Raw genomic sequence first — 21,706 nt, 5'->3', positions numbered from 1 at the left:
TCAGCCCCGTCACACGCTCAGCGCACCACCTATAAGCTAATGTAGGTTATACCGCAAAGTGCTCCCGTCCTCACCGCGGCCGCATGCAACGCGTGCGGCACGGGAACGTTCTGTGCTCGAGAAGAGGGGGAAACATGTATCAGATAAGTTTTACACTTTGTATCTCAGACAGGGCTACTGCTACATGCTTAAAACTTCGGTGCTTTCAGGCAAAGGGCGTTCGGGTTCTCACCTCCCCCCTTTCCGTACCGCGGCCACAAACAACGGCACTTTGAGGCGCGGGGTCACCCCGAGCAGCAGAGAGGGCCGGGGGGCCGGGCCGCCTGCCCTGTGCCATTCACCTTCACTCGCACTCGGCTCCTTCCCACCGCCTCCCCCATCGCAGCCGCCTCCCACGCGCAACCCAAAGCGCGTGAACTCCACGGGAGCTCCGAACGCTGCCCGGCACCGCTTCCCCCCCCGCCTCACAACGCAGCCCCAGGCCCGGGGCACGCAGCAGCGTCCCTCCCCCCCGCTCTCTCCCCGCACGTGTGCCCTTGTGTCCCTCCCCCCCCCCCCCGGCCCCCGCTTCAGCCCGGCGGGGTCCGGCCAGGCCCGGCGGCTCCCGCTCGGCTTCGGGACGGAGCTTTCCTGAGGGGAAGGACCCCCCGTGTTAAAGTAGCAGTCACCCCGGGACCCCGAACTCTCACTGTGCCTCCGTCACTTCCCCGGCACTCCTGACCCTGTGAAGGGAGGGGGGGGGGGAGGGGGGGTAGGGCAGAATTGCGGGGTTAGCGGAAAGAAAAAGAAAAAAAAATCCCCCCCCCCCCAATTGCCAATGACCGGGCGGGCCGGGGGACGGCGGGTGAGTGTGCGGGGCTGGGGGCGGAGGAGGGGGGGGTTGGCCGCGGCTCGCCTCCGCGCCGCCCCCGCCCCGCCGCAATGTCAGCGGGTGGAGAGGGGGCCCCGCGTTACCTGGTCAGCGCGGAGCCGCAGGCCGGCTAGTCAGGTGAGTCGTCGGGGATTTTAAAGAAGCCGAAGCCGGTTTCTTTGCTAGGAAAGTCTACAACACCATGCAGGGACATTGCAAAATCTTTACGCACGCCTCCTTTCCCCGGGCTCCCCCGACCTCCGCCGGAGAGGGGGGAGCCGCCGGCGGGCGCAGGCCGAGCGGCGCCGCTGCCGCGGGGCGGGGGGCGCGGGGGGCGGCGGCGGCGACGGGCGCGGCCCCGGCGGGCGCGAGGGCGGCGGAAGGAGGGCGGCGGCGGCCCCGGCCCCGCGGCGGCGGCCCCGGCGGCGGCCCCGGGCCTCCCTGCCGCCTTGGTAGCGCCGGTCCGCACTCGGCCTGACCCGGGACGTCACGCCGCCTGTCTGTTTTCTCAATGATAACTTGGCAGCGGCAGGGGGAAGCGGCCGGGTTATGTATTTTATTTTATTTTTTCTCCCCTGGGCTCGGTACCGGATACGTGCGCGTTTCTCTGCATGCGTTTTTAAGCGAAACGAAGGGGGGAAAAAAAGCCGAAACAGGAAATCCGGCGCGCGGCGGGGGCTGCCGGCCGCGATGGTGGCGGGCGCGGGGGAGCAGGCATGCGTTCATCTTTTTGTCTTTCATTTTACCTTCAGGTTGACGCTGGGCGCCGGGCGAGCCGCGTTGGTCACCGCCGGGTCCCACCTGGAGGAGGGAAGCACACGCAAAAGGGGGAAAAAAAAAAAAAAAAAAGGAAAAAAAAATCACGGAAACGGGCGGGGGGGGGGAAGGGGGGTGCCACCCGGATGCGGCGGATGGGACAGCACAGCACGCGCAGAGCAGGGCCCCGCCATGTCCCTGCACGGAACGGGACTGAGGGAAAAGGCACCCCGTGTCGTGAGGGAGCGCAGGGGACGTGGGGAACGCAGGCCCATAAGGGCTGCTCGTGGGCCACTGTGCTGTTGTGTGGAGGCTGGCAGATGCTGAGCCGGGCTGGGTGGTGGGTGACCAGCATGTGGTGACGAGGCCTGCCGCCACCAGGTCAACCTGTGTGACTGGGGGTTGTTGTGAGCAGGGGTAGGGGGTGGCACTAGGCTTGGTTTGCTTTCCTTGGTGTTTGTGCTCCTAAAAGGAAGACCATAGAATCGCTGAGATTGGAAAAGACCACTAAGATCATCTAGACCAACCATCAACCCATCACCACCATGCCCGCTAATCCATGTCCCTCAGTGTAAGTATACACGGGGGCAGGAACCTTTTAGTTGTGTGCACTTCTTTCTGCACAAAGTTATTTCCAGTGCTAGGCCTCACTTTCAGGTATGGCACGGACCGCTGTGCCCTTTCAGCCAAAGATAGGTCATTGCACGCATACACTTTTAATATCCCAAACTGCCAACTCACCACAGCATCTACACACTGACCAAAGCGTGCAGTAAGGCCCAGTGTCAAGTGGCCCCATCCCACATTGCATTTTCTACTGCCTATTCTGACAACAGCTCGCCATGTATGTGTAGCTAGTCAGTTCACAGAGCAGCTGAAAAGCTGAAGCAGCACAGGGCTGAAACTAAATTATTGTTGCAGCTTCAATATTAGCATTAACGCTTTCATTTTCCTCATTTAAATACAACAAAAGAGAAGATTGTCCTTGCTTAATATTGTTACTAATCAGGTTTGGCTCTTCCAGTTTTTTAAGAAGATGAAGCCATGGAGAATCTAGCATGTACTTTTGCTGCTGCCAGATTCGGTACTCTGAAACAGTGCCTCATTTTAAGTGGAAAAAGTCTTTGCTCTTTAACTTGGGGGGAAAAGTCAGTCCACAGAATACAGTGAAGTCCAAGCACCATTTTAAGGAGAATGAAATCGAAAAAGTACTTTTTATTTTTAACACAAGCTACTCGAGGTGCTTTCTGTCCTGTCTATAAGACAAATTTGCATAGTGTTTCTGTTTCAGAATTGTTTTGAGCAGCATTTAGGCTATTTATTTGTCTTAGGTATACTGTCTCAGCAGAGCTCTGGAGAGCACAGGGTGCGTTACTGATACATTGGTCTTGGTAGACTTAAAAGGCACTTTGTGTAGCTTGATTGTTGTCTGTATTTTGCCATTTATTTTTCAGTGAGGCTCTTCTCATTGATGTGGGGAGTTTCTTTAAAGAGATGTAAGTTATGGCATAGCTACCCAAGATGCTCTGCACAGTTGTTCCATACCTCTCCTAAGAGGGAGATTTTAGTTGCGATTGTTATGCTTTTAAAAGGGAATTAGTTAATCAAATTGCTGGTTTTGGAATGCATTGAAAGGAATATTGAAATGCATTAAGTTCATTAAAAGAAGTGAGCAGATAGGCAACAAAACAAGTATTAGTCAAATAAGCATGAACTTGCCTATGGAGCCAAATTCAGCCCTAGTGAAATCAACACAGTTGTGCTTGTCTACAGCATATTTAATTTGGCCTATGCAGCCGCAGAGCCAACACTTCATTTAGCTGTCAAAGGTGTGTATATTAAAAACATATGAGCCATGCATCTCCTTCATGTGATTAACCTCTGAAGTTAAATGCCCAGTTTTCTACTTAGTTCAGCTGCACAGTCCTATCACATATGCAAAATTTGGTGCGTGTATACACTGAGGTGCAGGGAGGCATTCCCATCCCAGCATTAGCACAGGGACGTGAGCTGTGTCTAAAGGGAGGGCACGATGAGGTGTGTTGCAGCAGATGTTGCTCATGACCAGAAGGGCTCCTGTATGTAGGCCCCAGCTAATGGGCTGCACTGAGGTCTTTGCCACCATCTTTCATTACTGCTGTTACTCACACTAGCGAGAGTAAAGGAAAGACTGGTATGTGTATAATCACTCGTTCATTTGCCATGTAGATATATCTTAAGAGCCTCTCAAGCCAGGAAAATTGTGCTGGAATTAGGTAGTGGATGGATGTAAAACAGAACTGTGTGCAGGTGGCTTGTTCATTCTGGAACGACAGAGCTTCTTCCTGGTTTCATTTAATCCACTTTTAAAGTGGATTAAGAGAATTCAAAAAAGTGAGCTCTTAGGCTGGCATGATATTTGTCTACATATGGTTTTGGTTAGGAGTAATTACTGCAATGTAGCTAATAAGTGTTTTGGAATAATTTTGTGCGTAGACAAGTCCAAAATTGCACACCTGCAAACAACACACTGTACGTAGTCTTTCTGTATAACGTAAGGTTAATTTAGCCCAACATTTGACCTACTTCTTTCATTGTGAGGCATATTTAATTCATTACAGGTTTTTCTTTCTTAGCAGAAACTGTACAGCAGCCATGTGCTTATGATCAATTCAAGGACAGTGCTTCCATGTGCACTCCTCAAGATAAATAAACAATTTACACAACATATACTCTGAGTACATTCTCAGCTGTGTTGGAGCAGACACTTGGCTCTCTACTGCAGAAAATATCAGGTTCTGAATTGTAAATATTTTGAGTAGATTCTTAACAAAAGGAAAACAAAAGCCAAAGGTCTATGTTCTCTTGAACACCCGTGATCTGCTTGTCCTTTGACTATGTAGTGCTCAAAGCAGTAGTGTCTGCATGAAACACCCGTTATAATTCAGCAGCACTAGTTCCTACATGAGGAACCTCTCAGATTAGCACAGGATGGCTTGCAAAACAATGGGGTTTCCAGGAGTTACCTTAGGAACAGGGAGCTAGTTTTACATCTGCTTACAGAGACCTGAATCAAGAAAAGCCTACTGCAGTTACTCTGCTCTGAATAGACGTAGGAGGGCTCAGAATCAGCTGTGTTGTATCACTACAGGTTCATAGGAAAGTTACTGGAATGATAATGAGAAAGGAATTTTTTTTGTTTGCTTGTTTTATTTTTCAGCTTTGTGCCAAGTGGAAAGATCTTCAAACATTATTGTCTCATTCTGTGCCACACACCTCCCTGCAAAGAGAGGTAACTCTGACCTGAATTAAGACTCCTAAGCTTTAAACTCAAAAAAAAGGGGGGAAGAAAAACAAACAAACAAACAAACAAAAAGATATAAGCTCAGATAGTAAAACAAATAAATTTTGAAGGGAAACATAAATATAAAAGCTAGATGGTACAAACTGCTGAACCTTTAAACACTGACATGGTAAAAGCCAATGAAAGCTATGAAGATATAAAGAAAAAAACCCTACTTTTTGTGAAAGGCAGAGGTACCGAAGGATCTTCCTGCGTGCAGATGAAGTCACCTTGCTATTCATGTATCAGTGCTGCAAACACAGTTCTCATTCTTGAGCTACGGTTGTGATTATGAGCATGGCTTTACTCTGCTGTGCTCATTCTTGGCTGAAGGATACAGGGAATGGATTTCACGTATGTCTCCTTCATGCTAAGCCTGCTTATTTAAGTACAAAGCTTTCTGATAAAAAAGTGAGCATTGGATGAAGAAGATAAAAACACAGATAAACATGATAAAAAAAACAAGCTCTTGAATCCTGTTGTGGTGTAATGTTGGCCATGGGCCTAGTCTTGATAGTAAGGCTGAAAGAAGACTGAAATCGGAGGCAAGGAGGGCTTGGGGACCATGCAGGAGCATGTCTAAAATCATTATCATGTCAACAGCTGGATTAGACTGCTTTACACTGCTGCCACTAGGAGCTCTCCAAAAGCAGGAGCCACCTGCAGTGAGAGGGTGTCCAGGATCTGCCCTGCTCCTGCTGGGACAGGGGACTGTTGATCCAGCAAAGAACAGGTCTGTGAAATGGAGAGGTCTTGGGGACAACAACACAACAGAAACAAGAGGAAACCTCAGCACATGGCTAGCGCAGAGAAATGAAGGATTCTCTCTGGGAATTGGTTAGTAGCGCTGATGTTTAATATTTGTCATAACAACCACTGACTGTTTTGTTTTTTGTTCTAACAATGTGAATTATGCATTAAACATTAATACAAGCGAGTGTACTTTTCTTTTGATCTTCAAGCATAATCATTTCTAATGAGAGTTTATACACAAGCACTGAAACAAATCCCTGAGTCATGTGAATTTACATTGGTTTTACTCTGTGTGAAAGATATCCCACATGGGTTACTCATGTCTGTTAAACAACATACTTACAAATCAGAAAGAAAAAAAAAAAAGAACTTGCATTTGGCTTAACGTAAGTATCAGTGTAGACGTTTGGTTCACACACTAGCAATAGCGCAATATTGAAGAGTGAATTTACCAGAGATCAGAATCAGAGTGAGGTCCCCACCTAATTAACGTCAGATCCAAGTCCTCACAGAAAAAAAAGCTCACTTGACTTCTGCAGCCTTGCTTCTAACAAGACTTGGGCCAAGTATTGGAGGAAGTTGAACTAATTGTATAAAGAAGGTGGCAAAGAAGTCAGGCGTTGGCTCACTTGATGCAGATAAAAGCTGCCCAGGAGCCATCTGCAAGTACCAGTACTACATATATGTAGCAGACTAATTCTACAGTGCTCAGTGGCACCTTCCTTGATGCCCTTGACAGACAAGCTGCAGTGCAGGGATGACTCCATCTGAACCAAGGCCAGAACCATGTCTCATTTCTGCTCTTTTAAACAGTGACAAACTGCATTTCGTGAAAGCACAAACACTGTGTAACTGCTAGCTCAGTTATTTGAAGTAAAAATGGAGTTTGAGCCCTTCCACATGCAGTATGTGCAAAGTACATACAAGATACTAAGTGCAGGGTGGAACAGTCTGCAATGAACCTGATCCCTCTGTATATGAGGGCTCACTACAAGATTTCTCAAATGCCTCTCCAGAACAGATCTTGAAGGCATAGGCTGCAGAGGAAGAATGGCTGCCAAGAGGGTATTATGTTTAATGGCAGATAGGATCTATCTATGATCCAGAACATTCCTCAGGAATTCTCAAAAGCCCATTAACGTATTTTATTCTTAACATATGAGTGCTACAGAAGGACTGGAAGCCAGAGACCCATGATTACCCCATGTAATACGGTGTTCTTGCAGGAGGCTGCAGTTGTGCTTCCTGCTGCTCCTCTGCTTTGATCTGAATAAGATTAAAAGCTAATGGTGGAGTTTTGAAAGGAAGGGCAGAAGATATCTATGTGAGGAATAGTCTTCCTTGAGATTATAGGGCTTCATATAGGATTATACGGGAGGCACTTGGTACATTAAGTTGGAAGATGAATAAGTCAATGCTGGATCTTTAATAATTTTCACCTGAAGGACCCCAGCTCCATCTACACCCTGCTAGCAGCCCATTTTCAGAACCTAGCCTTAAAAGTTCAGCAAGTTTTCTGGCTCTTCAGAATGCCCAAGTACCTCCCCAGGCACGCACAAAAAGCCTCCCTTTCAGTGATGTGGGTAGAAAATGGTATACGCAATGCATAGGGAGGCCTTTCTCAGCGTGGTTCAGCATTACAAAGCCTGTCAGACCACAGGCTCCCGGGATGCCCTCACAGCCCTGGAATGCTAGCTGGAAGTGTTCCCCTGTAATTTAGCTCATTTGGAACATTAAAGATGCTCATTTCTAGGGACATAAGTGAAATGCGCTGATACTGAGCCCATCCTTTGTTTTACACCTGCAGGCCTCTAGTAGCCAGCATAGAGGCTAGTGGGAAGGAGAGGACATCAGTTTTAATTTAGTTGTTTATGACAGAAAATGGTGAGAAAAGTGGGAAAAGATCATATTCTACAGACTAATGCACTTATTTACACTTAACTGCCTAACCCCAGTCAGAACCTTAAATTCTATTACTGACTACACATAAATACCATCTTATGTTGAAGTAATTATCTGGTCAGACACAAATACTGCAAACCCAACCATACAGTCGGAGAAAGCTGACAGAGCTCTACTGAAATCAGTGGAGGCATACCAGCTTATAGCAAATAGGGAGCCTGTTTACAACTTTTAATCAAAATAAAAGGGGGGGGGGGAAGGTGGAGGGGAGAAGCTGTATTTTTTTTTCATGAAATAGTGGCCATACCATAAAGGAACAAAGTAATAAAATAAAATGTAATAAATATTTACACGATAGCCAACACAGAAGCAGAGAAGCAGAACAACATGTAAACCTTAGCAATGAAATCCTATGCTCATGTTACTGCATATTTCAGCATCGGAGCCACAGCAACTACCACTTAAGTTCAGGACAGGAAGGTGAGCTCATTTTCTTGACTCTGTACTTTTGGACCCTATTAGGGTTGCAACCTTCCCATCCCCGTCATAGCTCACCTCCTGGTAACACTCCAGGGAGAGGGGCAGAAGCGACACAATAGGTGATTTTCCATGGGCGGATGTGTACATGTGAAGGGAAACAATCAAATTTTAATGACAATTTGGAGGATCTTGAAGCTAATTTCTGGGCAGTGCAGAAATTACTGCCAGGAGCCACATGCTCTCTTCTCCTGCTGATGTAAGCAGGAATCACGCCTGTCCAAATTTTGTAGAAATAAGTCCAAAACCATCAGGTCATGCCATAAAAGGCACAGTGAGAGAGTCCAACTGAGCTGCCCCATTGCCAACACAGAGCAATTCCTACAAAATCACGGATGAGTGCACCACATTAATGTTACCAGAGCCCTGTTCTCATTAGGTACTTACAGCACAGTAGCACTGTTCAGGGTAAAAAGCTAATTTGGTTAGGTGCTGTACAAAGCATTTAACCAGATGAAGTTCCTGCATCCAAAGCCCTATGAGATACCTTGCTGAGGGAGTGCAGCAAACAGGATATCCTGGGGAGAAAGCGCAGCAGTGATGGTAGCAAAGGCAGCTTACAGACGGTTTTCCTCCACCCAGGCTAATGATGAGTCTGCCAAGGAGATAAGCTGTTTATTTCCTTTCTAGCTACGATACTACATTGCATTACTGAATCACAGTTCATTAATAGCTTACAAATGAGGTTTATAAAGCTTTAGAAACTTTGTTGTATCTAAGACAGCATGTACTGCTTAAACTCCCTAAAATATATGAAAACCAGTAGGGTTTATTTAGATTGTTTTTGCAGATACCTCATTGCAGATAATTAAATTAAAAAAGAATTTTTTTTTTTCAAAATAGCATTAGCCATTTAAGTTGCTCTTCAGTTGGGTGGCAGAGTTGCAACCACTTGCACCGAAACAAGGGGACTCACTGCAAAGAACTGTCTTTTCACTTTTGAGCTAGATAATTACAGCCTCCAACAGGCCAGAAAAAGGTCAGTCCTTCCTCATTCACCCCTCTGCTCAGGTTGCAGCTCCAGCCACAAAGAAAGGAGTAAGAAAGACAAGTCTAAAGGGCAGATGTGCCTACCTGGCACTGCCTAAGCACTGGGAAAGGCATAAGCTTTGGGACTGGCTTATGCAAGGCAAAGCACAGAGCAACACGCTTTGGGAACTGCCTCCCATGCAGGCACCTCTATATCACCAGCTGCCTTCCGTGGATGAGAGCCTACTGCAGCACTTCAGTGAGGCAAAGTGAATGAACTGTTCACTTTCAGCTCTGTGTAGTGTCTATTAATGCCCATGTACCCAGCACAGCACAAAGAGTGCATAAAACATCATTATTGGGCATGCTTGTGAAGCTCCCCTGGCATGAAACACCTTCTCATTTTAATTTAGAAGAAACCTCAGGAAGCTTGATATTAGTGACTCCAATATCAGACCAGCTTTTTCTCAGTGACTCTCTGTATAAGTGACTGAGAGTTTTGCTCTTTCTCTATTCAGTCATTTCATAATATTTGTCTGGCTTTTCTTTTCTTTTGGCACCATGTGATTGTATACTATAGTACAGCTCATCACATTAGAACAATTTTACTACTACAGAGTCTGCACCATAATATTTTGCTACCAAAACTGTTAAAAAATAGAGCTGCTAGCTTGAGAACACCTAATCCAAGTCCTTCTGGAGCCTTCTTAAGAACTTCATTGATCTGCCTGAAGCCTCTTTTGTAAGAATAATGACTCTTAAAAAGAGATTGCTGTTTAACACTGTATCAATTTCCAATAGTTAGACAACTGTTGCTCTGCAGTCCTACCTTTACTGGTAGGATATCACATTCCTGTGTTATCATCTCTACATGCCACCCAGAGCAGCATCCAGAAACAGGTTGTTTCTCCTATTCCACTTGTACGCATTGCTTCTTGAGACAGCTCTTTAGGTGCAAGCCCAATGAAAGTGACCCTTCACTTTTTTTCCATTACATTTCAGTTTTTCCTCTCTCAGCTGCACACTGCTGTAGAGAACAAACAACATCAGATGCTGGTTTTGCTCCCCTTGGTCCCAGAACAACGAATTGCTATGCCAGAGGAACTCCTAATGATTTGAGGTATTTCTGCTGTTATGCACACAAATACAAGAGATAGCATTCAAGGAATTATTTGGGTACTGGGATGACAAGTTGGTCTTCTCACTCTCATATAGGTACATATTTTATAGACATTTAATGAACAAAATGTTACCACTAAACAGAGGGGGGGGGGGGGTCACAAAACTCTTGAGGAAACAGTTGGAACCAGGTTATAGCAAGTTGTGAAGGCATCATAAGACGTGTGTGCTTGATGAGACTGAATATATGTAGCAGTTCTATGGCATCTGCTTGGTAGTCTCACTTCAATCACTCACATATCTTTGGGATCTTGGGCTCTTCTCCCTCTGTCCCTCAGTTCACATGTGTGAAAATTTACTCTTTAAATGTCAGTATTATAATCACTCACAGGTGTTCCATGTCTGTTTCATCAAAACATTTTAAACTATAATGCCAAAATAAGCCATTCATAGGAATTGAGCATAGTTGCAGTACATGCAGAGTGCAGAGCACAAAGCTCAGTGTTCTAAGCAAAAATAAAAACTACAGAAAACAAGATTTAAAGATTTTATCTATTGTGTGTTTTTCTCTAAAGGAATTCTAATTAATTGAAGACAATATATTTGCTAGAGAATGGATGAATGAGCTGAGAAATAATTCAGTCAGCAATTGGCTGTGGTCATTGTCACTTACACAAGAATATGATTGGTGATCCTTCCCGATGGAAACCAAGTTGTACTTGAGAAAGGAAGGATGCTACCATTTCAGTAATTCTTTCATTCTATCAAGACAGACAAATTAGGACCCATAGAGTCCCTCTCTTACATGGCACTTCCTTTAAAGTGAGATTGTCACCCTGAGTAACTTTTTCCCTAGCTGTGAGACATTCCTATGTCATTTATTCCTTTAGACAGATGTTATTTCAGACTAGGAATATTAAAAAAAAAAAAAAGCAAAAGACAATTTGCCCTCTGAGTTGAATATCACCCAAGTTAGAAATATAAGCTCAATTTCCTTCAATTTGTCCTTGAATACACCATCAGAAGCAATACTGTATGTATACGAGTAGCTGCAAAATATTTTCATTTCCACATGTCAATGGTGACCATCATTGGATTACAATATTTTTTGCTGTCTGTAAAATATTTTATCCTCCTACAAGTTCTTAACACTTTCTAGTGATGAAAAGACATTGCATGCAGCTCCAGGTATCTTGCAAACATTGAGGAGTCACTACACAGTATGCTACTAAAATACATACTACTTTCAGCATTTTTCAAATTGATAAGTCGAATAGTACAATGTTAAGGAGAAAATTATTCAGGAAACATCCATACATGAAATAGTAACAAGTTTTCCTAATCTATAATTCAGAATTCTGCTCTATTCTCGTTCTTTGTGTAGGGATTTATATTTTTTTCTATTACATTTTAAGCAAATTTTAGAGGCCTCACTCTTTTCTTGAATACAGAAAATACAAAAGGTAGAAGTTCTAAATAATCATATAATTCATTCAGGAAACAGACTGATAAGTAAATGCAAGGAATTGCCTGGTTCAGTTTTGTTTTCCTCTACTCGAACATTTTTCTAACTGAAAGAAAATGTGTAACTTCCCCATCCATTTTATCAGTCATCAGTAACAGGAGTTAAATGTGACATTTCATTGGTAACTTCCCCATAAATGCATCAATATAATGTGTTGCATTTGACACAGGTTAAAAAAAATAATAATTAAACTATTGTCATCTTCTACTTGCATGTAGACTTGAAACAATTAAACACCAAACACCAAATATCCCACTTGTGAACATGACAATGATTTCCATGGCAGCAGGAAGAAAGGAGGACAAAGGGTGAAGGAAAGCTTCTTACTACAAGATGTCAAAAGTAAAAGCACTAAATAGAAATACATGAAAAATAAAAGCCTGTAACCATAGATTCCTACATAGAGATTGTGTTATTTTTACATATTTCTGGCTAGGAATTCTGAGCATTTCTGCAGTCCAAATAGTAAGAGGAAGCTATTCAAAGTCACAAGAGTTTTCATATCAACTGCAGTGGAAACAGAAATGAGCCCTTAACCTTAATCAGTTACTTAAAGCGAACTTACAGTGAGTTATCTTTTCTCCCCTCTGTGCTCAAAGACAAAGCCATTATTTGTACATTACTGATGTTCATGCTGAAAAAATATGCACAGGCATATTACTATTCTTGCAAGTATTTTGAGAGAAGGAATTTGTGTTTGTTATTCCCGTGCTACATCTTAAAGTTCTGATTCACTAAGAAAATACTTATTTTTGTGCTTTGAATGAGACTTGTTTTCTATATATAAGTATGGTGAAATCATTTCTAAGTTTATTTTTCCTATTCTAATTATTAAAAATCAGACACACTTTGAAACATTAACTTCTTAGATAGAAATACATCCTTATCACCAGTATTTGTCACAAATGTGTCTACTAGAGTCAGCTGAGCTGCTAAGCATTCTTCTAAACTTGCATGATGAAAAGAGCTCCAGATCTGTGCATACATTAAATAACAGTAAAAATACATATATTTTAAATTGGTAATTATACAGCTATTGAATCTTAGGCAATGTCTACTCTTATTTACCACAGCTACTGGCAATTTTACATGTGCATTAAGCACTGAGGCCCTTGTAATAGTTGAAAACTTGAGATTTGCATTATTCTGTAGCTTCTATCATTATATACTCAGCAAAAACAAAACAAAATAAAAACAAAAACAAAAAAAAAAACCCATGTCTACTTAAAAGGAAACAAACTTTTAATTTTGGAAGGAGAAGTAAATTAATAAAAGAGAAGCAAAGATTAAAGTTGCAAACTTCCACTCTCAAAATAACTCATATAATTAAATGCTCTCCTTTCTGTTAAGAACTAATTTTCTGCAGGGATGTCAGGGGGACTGCTGCTATGCGTTTTGATAAAGTTAGCATGCCATCATTTGCTAAATGCCTATGACATGTTGTTTTACCTTTCTTGTCAACTTAGAGCTCTTCCATTTAAGAATTGTTTAAATAAACCAGCATACATTCACACCTACACCTAGAAGTAACTGCTTTAAAAGAGTGTTTATTTTACACTTCCTCCTTATTCTTGTTTTCTGCCATATGTTGTTTCCTCAGTGCTGTTCTGATATCATATACAATAACAGGTGCAAGCGAAGTAAAAAGGAAAGCAATGTACTTTCCCCCTCATTTGTCTCAAGTATTTATTGACAGACAAAGGTGATAAAAATTGTGAGGCAAAAGGTCTAGCCTGACATCTCTTCTAAAGAACTCAGTAGTGTACTGAACAACCACAACTCAGTAGCTTGGTCTCCTCCTCAAAAGAAGTGAGACAAACAAAATCCCACAATATCTTTATATATTTAGGTTTTCCTGCTAAAATCTGGCCTGATATTTGGGAAGTTAAAATTGATGGCAAAGTTCCCAAGAGACACTCAGCAGAGTGTTGCTGGTTTTTTTTAATATACATAAATTCTTATATCAGTAAAAAAAAAAAAAGTATTAAATAAGTGAAAGTTAATCAACACAAAATAAATGCAACCTCCCTTTCTTCAGTGGATTCTTCTGAGTCAGAAGAATTCTTTTTTTCTCACACTGCAGAATCCTTCTATTCAAACAGCAGCCCAGGATCTGCAGTGTCCCCCTAATCATCCTTACTACCAGAAAGAAGAAGCAAATGCTATTGATTAAACACAGCGTTCTGTAAGATCCAGTTCTTCCAATCAAATCTGTATTCTCTCCCTTAAGCATCTAGTTCTGTTTAGTTCTGAACAAAATTACAGATGTACCTTTGTTAACTCATGTTCATTTCCAGAAACTGATCCTCTCAGTAATGTTAGCTATTAGTGATTATAGTATTGCTCAAGGCAGATTCCTCGTTGTAAATGGCACTGAACGCTTTACCTGGATATTGCAACAACACATTATGAGCATTGGGATATAAACAGAATAATGAGTAATGTGGCCAGCCTCTGGATTTAAGCAATAAACTAGCCGACTTCTGTGTGAAGACACACTCAGCTAGAAAATTGAGCTATCATCAAAGCATCTGATATGATGTCTGAGTCTTTTCTACTTTGCTAGTGACTGATCGTTATATTCAGCTGTGAACCATGGCCCAAAATGAGAAAGGTCAAAGTTTTCAAGGACAGCTTCTGGATTCAAGTTTCCAGCTTGAAATACCTATAGGCAGATTTCCCAGGTGCAAGATTGCCTAACATTTTGCTGGAACCATATCCTCTTAGCATCAGGAGAAAACAATGCCGGAAAAATCCGCACACTACCTCAAATAAAAAGCCATTTCATTAAAGAATTGATCCTGAGGTTTAACATCTGTCAGAAGAATGGTATGATCCCTACTAGCATATGCACATTAAATATTTTAGACCTGGATTTATTATTTAGACTACTTAAACTTTTCTCACCTTATTTCTCAACATGTTTTGTCTGCTGTTACAAAAAAAAAAAAAAAAATCTATATAAATTTTGGAAACTTGGCTCATTACCATAAACAGTTTTGGCCTTTTTATTCAATATAGGAGTACTATGGAAATGTTCTCTTTTAAAAATAAGGTTTTGTAAGATCTCTACATATATAGAAATAGTAAATATATGTTATGCTGGTATAAACATTTATGGGCATCTCTTGATTACAAAAGAAAATACGAGGATTACACTCAAGCATCTTTCAATGAATTCCAGAGTGTACGTTCATCCATTATGTCACTGGCTACAAAAACAGGAGCACAGCAGCACTATTACAGAAATCTGCTGCTGAGTTCAGGACACAAACTTGGCATTGTCAGCAACCTGTTGTGACCTAGTCCAGCACACCATCCGAAAACTTTGTTTCACATCTGCTTTTCTAAAACCAAATGCACCCAAATGAAACATTTCGCTGTTTTCACATAATGGGAGCAAGGGGTGGATAATCCATGTTTACAAAGTTATGGGTGATTTCTTAAGAAAGGGAAAATAAGTGTAGTTCTCTAGCATTTCATTGCTATTAATAAAGATAGAATAAGGTATGTTATTCTGTACTAAATGGAGAGTTGTTCCTTTTTCCTTTTATTGCCAGCACCAAATGATACTGTATGATTTCCCAGTAGCAATGCTAAGGCAGTCCTTCATGCTGCTCTGTGAAGGTATTACATGTGCTCTGAAGCTAACTGCCAACTTGTTTAACTTGTGACAACATTTTGTCACAGTCCCGTCTAGCAAAGAGAAAGAACACTGAAAAGATGGAGATTAGGCCGAATGCCTCCTGCCTTCGTGCAACTCAAACCAACGAATACACGTCCCGTAAAATCCAGCTTACAGAAATCCTTCATCCCTGTGACCTCCCGCCTCATCTCATTACAGCGCGTCTACCGACTGTCTTTGCCCCTTCGCGCCAGAAAGGGCAGCGCGGACAGGCTCCCGCCGCAAGGCCGGCAGCTCCCCGCGGCGCCGAAGAGGGTGCCCGGCCCAGAGCGGGGCGCCGCACCCCATGGAGCCTCCGCGGCTCCTCCCGCCCCGGCATCGCTGCCGGCGCGGCCCGCTCCCAGCGCCGCACGCCGATCCCGAGGCCAAGTGACACAAAGCGACGCGGTTCGGGGACGGGCGGAGCACCGGGAAGGAGACCTGCCTGCTCTCGGGGCTCTGACAATTTAATTCCGGGGCTTTCAGTAACTTTCACCCGCGCCTCCCGTCCTCCCAGAAACTTCGTACAAAGCCGAGGAGTGGGAGAACAAAGGGTCAAAGAACAAGGAGCCCAGCCAGGAGGAGAAGGGAGGGCTAGGACTGACCCCTCCTCACCTGCCTCCACCCCGGGGCATACGTCGGGGGGGCCCTGACCAGGGCGTGAACCCCCTCCGCAGCATGCGCGGGCTCGCTCGGGATCTGCTCCGGGCCCGACCAGCGGTGCTCTCGGGAAATAACTCGGCCGGAGCTGCCCCTGCTCCCCTAAAACGCTGGAGGCCCCAGCACCGACTGAGCACCGCGAGAGCCCACCAGGGGAGAAGCGATCGGGAAGACAAGAAAAACGTCCTCACTGCTGTGCTGCAGGTGTCCCGCCCGTCTCAGCCCTGCTTTAAACTCTCGCTGAAGCGTCTCCAAGCGCCGTTTTTTGGCTGCCTCTCTCCCCCACACACCCCTATACCGAGAGCGATCCCTACCGCGAAATCCTACCCTGCTCAAATCCCCCTGAAACGGCAAGTGCCCTGTTACCTGTTGCTACGAGGTCCCTGTGCTTTCACCAGGGTGTTTTAATCCTTTTTTTTTTTTTCTTTTCCCCCCCCCCCCCCCCCACCGTGACCTGCTCGCTGCAGATGCCACGTTGCTGTTGGAAAGCGACTTCAGCCAGGCGGCGGGGCACGGCACTTATCGGTCGGGCAGTCGGGATAGGACGAGAGCTACAGACCTTTTCGGGACAGCATTTCCAAATACCTTAAGAGGTTGTTTTTCTCTCTCACGTAAGCTAGAGGCGAGCTAACGGAGCCTCTCATTCCTGAAGCAGAAATTAATCTGGTCCTTAATCAGGGAAAAGCAGAACAGAACCGCCACGGATATGAATATCCGGGTGCGAAAGCGGGTGGGCTCTCGCGGAGCCCCACGACTCGCAGAGCCGCCGTGCCCCTCTCCTGACCTCACCGTAAGAGAAAGGCGCTGCGTGGGGAACGAGCCCGAGCTAAAAGCCTGAGGGTCGCCACCTGGGAGCACGAGGTGCAGCTGTGACGCTTTCGCGTGAAATCTGCTGAGGGGACGGGAGCGGGACTAGTGGCAGCCCGTGCCCTCGGTGAGCTGCAGCCAATTACTTCGCTTTCATGTGAAAAGTTTCGCGTATGGCTGCATGTGAGAAGCTGACGAGCCTTTGTTATGATTTAATCAAAGAAATTAAAGAGGGAAGGGTTGGGATACACCCAGTTTGGGACTTCAAAAAAATAAAAAGAAAGAAAAAAATAGGGAATTAGTTTTCAGGACGCTCTGTCCAACCCTTTTCCCTATGCGCAGGGCAGCGCCGGGCTCGCCGAGCCCATTCATCTCATCGCTGCCGGGGATTTGGGGTTTCTCTTTTCCCCTTAATAGAGTTCCTTTCAAGAAGCGATTGCAATTTCGGGGGGAAGGGGTGAGTAGGTGCCAAAACAAGCTGGGGGTGGGGCGGATTTTGGTGTTTCAAGCAATTTAGCAGTTGTGCTCGCAGCAGAGATGTAGGTGAATACTTGAAAACCTCTTCCACCGGGGTGTCCTATTTAAGCAATTCTAATTAACGCAGGCTTTAAAAGATGCAAAGGAAGAGCGAGCTCCTTGCCTTATTTCCAATGGGCGTGGGGGATACCGTCAGGTACAAAGTGTTCCTAGCTTGTTCTAACGTGCACCTTTGTTTAAAAAAGGGGGAAAAAATAATAAAAAAAAAAAATCAAGCTTTTCCTCTGATTTCAACTACTGTATTTTAAACTGGATTTCTTTCCTCTGCTTTGTGTGATTTCATACCTACCGTGTAGCCCTGGCCCACTTTCAGCCCTGCGGGTGCGCTCTGTTACGTGCGCGGCTGAAAGAAAAGGGAAAAGACGCTCCTGCGCGCAGTACCTGCGCTTGGGAGCTGAATTGTGAGCAAACCCGGGCTCAGCGGAGCGCGGATCCTCTTCCTCTCCCCGGAGCCGTGGCTGCGCGAGTTCAGCCCGGCCCCTCGGATCAATCCCTCAGCCGTTTCCTGATGCTTCTTTACACGGCTCCTTATTGAAAAGGAGCCTTTACCGCCACCTATAAATAGCCCCGGAGCGGAGGCGCTTTCCCTACGCGCCGTTCTACCCGCGGCAGCGCTCTCTCACCGCCGCGCCGTGCGGGAGCTGCCCACGCAGTCCCTCCGCAGCCTTTGGGGCGAGCGGCCGGCTCCGGGTTCCTACACCCAGACCACGCCGGGAGCCTTGAACTTTGTTCCCAGGCACGTGAGGGAGAGGAGCAAACACCGACACTCACCGCGCTCTTTGGATTCTCAGGCGCAACTCCGTCTCTCCCTCTTCTTTGTGTATGAATGAGCGGAGGTTACAGCCCGGGCACGCTGTATAATGCCCCGGATAACCCCGGCCCTGTTAATTTAATGCTACGCTAACCCAACGGCGTGCCATTGGAGCCCTGCGAGGGAGCCGGCAGCACCGCGCCTCCCCGCGCACAACCGCTCTAAGAGCCACCGTCCCTCCTACAGGGCGCAGGGGTTTTGTCCCCACTCGAACCGACCGGGCGCTGCGCGTGGGATGAGCGCACGGAGAGAGGAAGGAATATCGCCCCCTCCGCGCAGCGCTCGCTCGAGGCGCGCAGATAGCGCGCAGCCATCGCCCCCGCGTCCTTATAGCCCGCTCCTTTTTTATTTTATTTATTTATTTTTTGCCCTCTCTCTTTTAATTCCCCCAGATGGGTTTTGATGAATACAGATCGTTACCCGCGCGGATACCACGGGAATTGTCTGGGGGGCCGAGCTGAGCGCTCCGGGAAGGAGGAGGGAGGGCTCTGAGCCGTGCTCTCTCTCCGTCCCCAGCTCCCCGCCGGCTCGGGCTCGGGGGACAGCGCGACCGCCTCACCCCCCTCCTCCTCCTCCGCTCCTTCCTTCCTTCCTTCCTCCGCCCAAGAGCATTTCTCCCCCGCGCTCGCCCACGTTCCATTCCTCCTCGCAGGGAGGAAGGAGCCGCGCGAACTCCAACTAAAAAGGAAAAAAAAAAAAAAAAGAAAAAAGAAAAAAAGAAAGAAAGAAAAAAAAAAGGTGGGAGGGAGACAAGACGGGAATAAAAAAAAAATAAGGAAGGGGAGGGAGGAAGAAAAAAAAAGACAGAAAGTGTCTGTGCGTGATCGCTGCCCATCTGTGCGAAAGGTGCTGGCTGCGCGGTACTCACATGGCTGTGCGGAGCGGCTCGCGGCAATTAATGAGTCTCGCAGCTGGAGCTCCTCTCGGCCCGTTCTGGTGGAGCGCTCTCCGCTGCCTCTCGCGTACGCACAACCCCGAGCAGATGCTCCAGGACCGGCCGCTCTGCGAGGGGAACAACGCGGGAGGGTTTGTATCGCTCCACGTTCGGGTGTGTAGCCTATAAATAGCGAACTTTTTGATGGAATCAGCGAACAAATGAGAGGAGAAGGCGTAATTTTGCGCAGGGAGCCCCCCTTTCTCTTTGCGAGATTAAACCCCCCCAGGCAGCGGCCAGAGCGAAAGTTGTGGGTGTGCAGAGAGGAATTTGAGTTCACTGCGATCGTGCGCGAGATTTTTGTTTGTTTGTTTATTTGGGGGCTCTGCTTTTTGTTTTTCCCCCACAACCCATACTTTACACCCTCCCTCCTTCAAACCGGGGGCAGGAACTGACCCGGATTAACGCCGACTTTAACTCTGAACTGGAAATACGGCGCGTTTGGGGGAACTTCTTTTTAATTATTATTTATTTTATTTTATTTTATTTTTTTGGAGGACGAAGTGGGGGGCCCACGCTATCCCGGATGGACGTGGATGAGGCGGGCAGGTGGCTTTCTTGACTTGGAAAGCGAGAGGGGGAGTAGGAAAAACAGAACTAGACTGGAGTTATTTGAGGGGTACTTCGGGAGGACGGAGGGGAAAGGGGCAAAGTGCTTGTCCACGGCTTTGGGCAATACCCCGAAAGCGCTTCTTCAAGGGTTCCCCTGAGCCGGCACAGAGTCGCACTGTGTGGTAGGAGCGGGCGCAGTGCTCCCCCGGCTGAGATGAGCGGCGCGGGGGGACCCGGCCTTGCCCGGACAGCGGTCGGACAGGGTCCCTCGGGGCAGGCTGCGCTCAGCCCTCTCCCCGTATTTTGGTTGAGTATCGGCAGCTTTGGGTCTCCCCTCCCGCTGACCTCTCCCTGCATACGGAGGATTTGCGTGCCAGGAGACAGAGATCCAACCGCGGCACCGAGGTTTTCTTCCCCGCCCGCGCTGACCTGCCGTCCCGTCCCGGGGAGCACAGCCGTGTGCCTCCCGCAGCTCCGGGACGCGCAGCGCTCCCCTCTCCCGGCGGCAGCGAGCGGAGCGGCCGCGGGGCGGTGCCACGGACGGCCCGGTCCGGCCCCGCGCTGCCCACTGCCCGTCCCGGGGGCTGCCGCAGCCGGAGCCCCGCTGCCCCGCGCTCCCCTCTGCCCGACTCCCCGCTCTGTCCGCACACGTTTCCAATCTCATGGCTCATAAACTATTAGCGAGTAGATTTCATTGTTCACCTTCTGTATCCTACAAAGGCGAAAAGCAAGAAATCACAAAGAAAATCCCGCTCCGAGAAGCATCACACTGCAGTGGGAGAGCTGCGCGGGGCCCCGGTGCTTTGCGGTGGGTGCTCCCGAAGAAGGGGTGAATCCTGGGGGTGGCACACGGGGCTTTCTGTCTTTTTCCTTTCTCTTTTTTACCCCGCTTTTTTAATGGGCTGTGCAAAAGTTTGGACCACGAGGTAATTATAAAAACCAATATAGCGAATTTTAGAGAGAGACCCACTTTGCAATCTTACACCGAGGAACGAGGTATTCCAGCAAAGTCTCGGGTCATCGCCGACAATGGAGAGATGTTCTCTCGCTGTTTAATATACATGGGGTGGGAAATGGGGGGAAGGCACCGCCAGCACCTGTAGTGCCAAAGGAAAAAAAATCAAATTACTGCATCACATTTTGGGGCTATTTTGCAGGACGCTTCAAAAAGAGACCCACGTTTGATTATATCTCTAATGATTTTGCTGTGCAGCTGCTAGTTAAACAGTAAGGAGCAAAAGGGGCTTTCTACAGAGTTTGTGCATTCCGATACCTTCAAAAAGAGAAGGGAAAAAAAAAAAAAAAAGATTTTCCTTATATGTTGATGGCACATCTGGGACTGAAGGTGACCAACCCGGACCAACTTTTAATTAACACATTGACCTGCCGGAGAAGCAAACTCCCTGGAAAAAAAATGCTATATACACACCAAGAGCTTTTCACGCGCTGTGGGATCAGCTTGATTGCTTGCCTCAGCCCCCCCTCCCCCCCCCCCCCCGCTCCCCCCTCCTCGTTCTGAAGGGACATTGCCTCTGAAAGGGGTGCATGGCAGTGCCCAAAGAGCCCGGAGCTGCTCAGCAGAGCGCAGAGATTCGGGTGCTCAGGGGTGGATTTCACACCGCGCATTGTGCCTGGGGCTGAGAGCGGCCCCACGCGTGTGCTGCTGCCCTAGATCCCCCGCGGGTGAAGCACAAAGAGAGGTCAGCGGCCTGAAACGCAGCTCCTTCCCTCCCTATTCTGTCTCGCTAATCCTTTATATCTGTATTTGTATTCCTTTTTTTTCCCCTTTCTTTTCCTCCCCCCCCCACCCCCCCCAACACACACACACACCCCGTATTCCCCGTATTCCAGTGCAGATTTCAGGCAGGTTAGATGCGTGACCCCCCCCCCCCCCCAACCCTCAAACAGAGAGACCAGAGTATGTTCCTGTGGAGTTAAAGTGTAACTTCTTGACAGGTAATAATTAAAAAGCTTCTTTCTAAATCTCTTTCCCCTCTGCTGAAACGCC

General features: G+C 46.6%; 1 protein-coding gene and 1 long non-coding RNA gene across 21 annotated transcripts in view; one reads left to right on the top strand and one right to left on the bottom strand.

Moving 5' to 3' along the window:
• The window catches only part of ESRRG (estrogen related receptor gamma), a 384,103-nt gene extending 363,922 nt beyond the window's left edge, over positions 1-20,181 (bottom strand). For 6 of the 20 annotated variants that reach the window (XM_046938777.1, XM_046938780.1, XM_046938775.1 and 3 more), the window contains exon 1: positions 18,173-18,233. Coding sequence is in view for 1 of the 20 variants with exons in the window: in NM_001396736.1 (NP_001383665.1) it covers positions 19,081-19,082 (2 nt within the window). In the remaining 19 variants the exon portion in view is untranslated. Of the gene's footprint in view, positions 1-954; positions 1,086-16,846; positions 18,114-18,172; positions 18,234-19,080; positions 19,248-20,127 lie in introns of those variants that run through there. The other 14 variants (NM_001396741.1, NM_001396734.1, NM_001396742.1 and 11 more) reach the window with 6 other exon arrangements.
• On the top strand, positions 1,349-5,875 carry LOC101750502. The gene is made up of 2 exons (XR_001465799.4): positions 1,349-2,177; positions 4,806-5,875. It is a non-coding gene; the product is annotated as an uncharacterized LOC101750502 (long non-coding RNA).
• Positions 20,182-21,706: the final 1,525 nt, after the last annotated feature.

This window comes from Gallus gallus, chromosome 3 (assembly GCF_016699485.2).
Source record: "Gallus gallus isolate bGalGal1 chromosome 3, bGalGal1.mat.broiler.GRCg7b, whole genome shotgun sequence".
Classification (NCBI taxonomy): Eukaryota; Metazoa; Chordata; class Aves; order Galliformes; family Phasianidae; genus Gallus; species Gallus gallus.
This window is presented reverse-complemented; position numbering and strand designations above follow the sequence as displayed.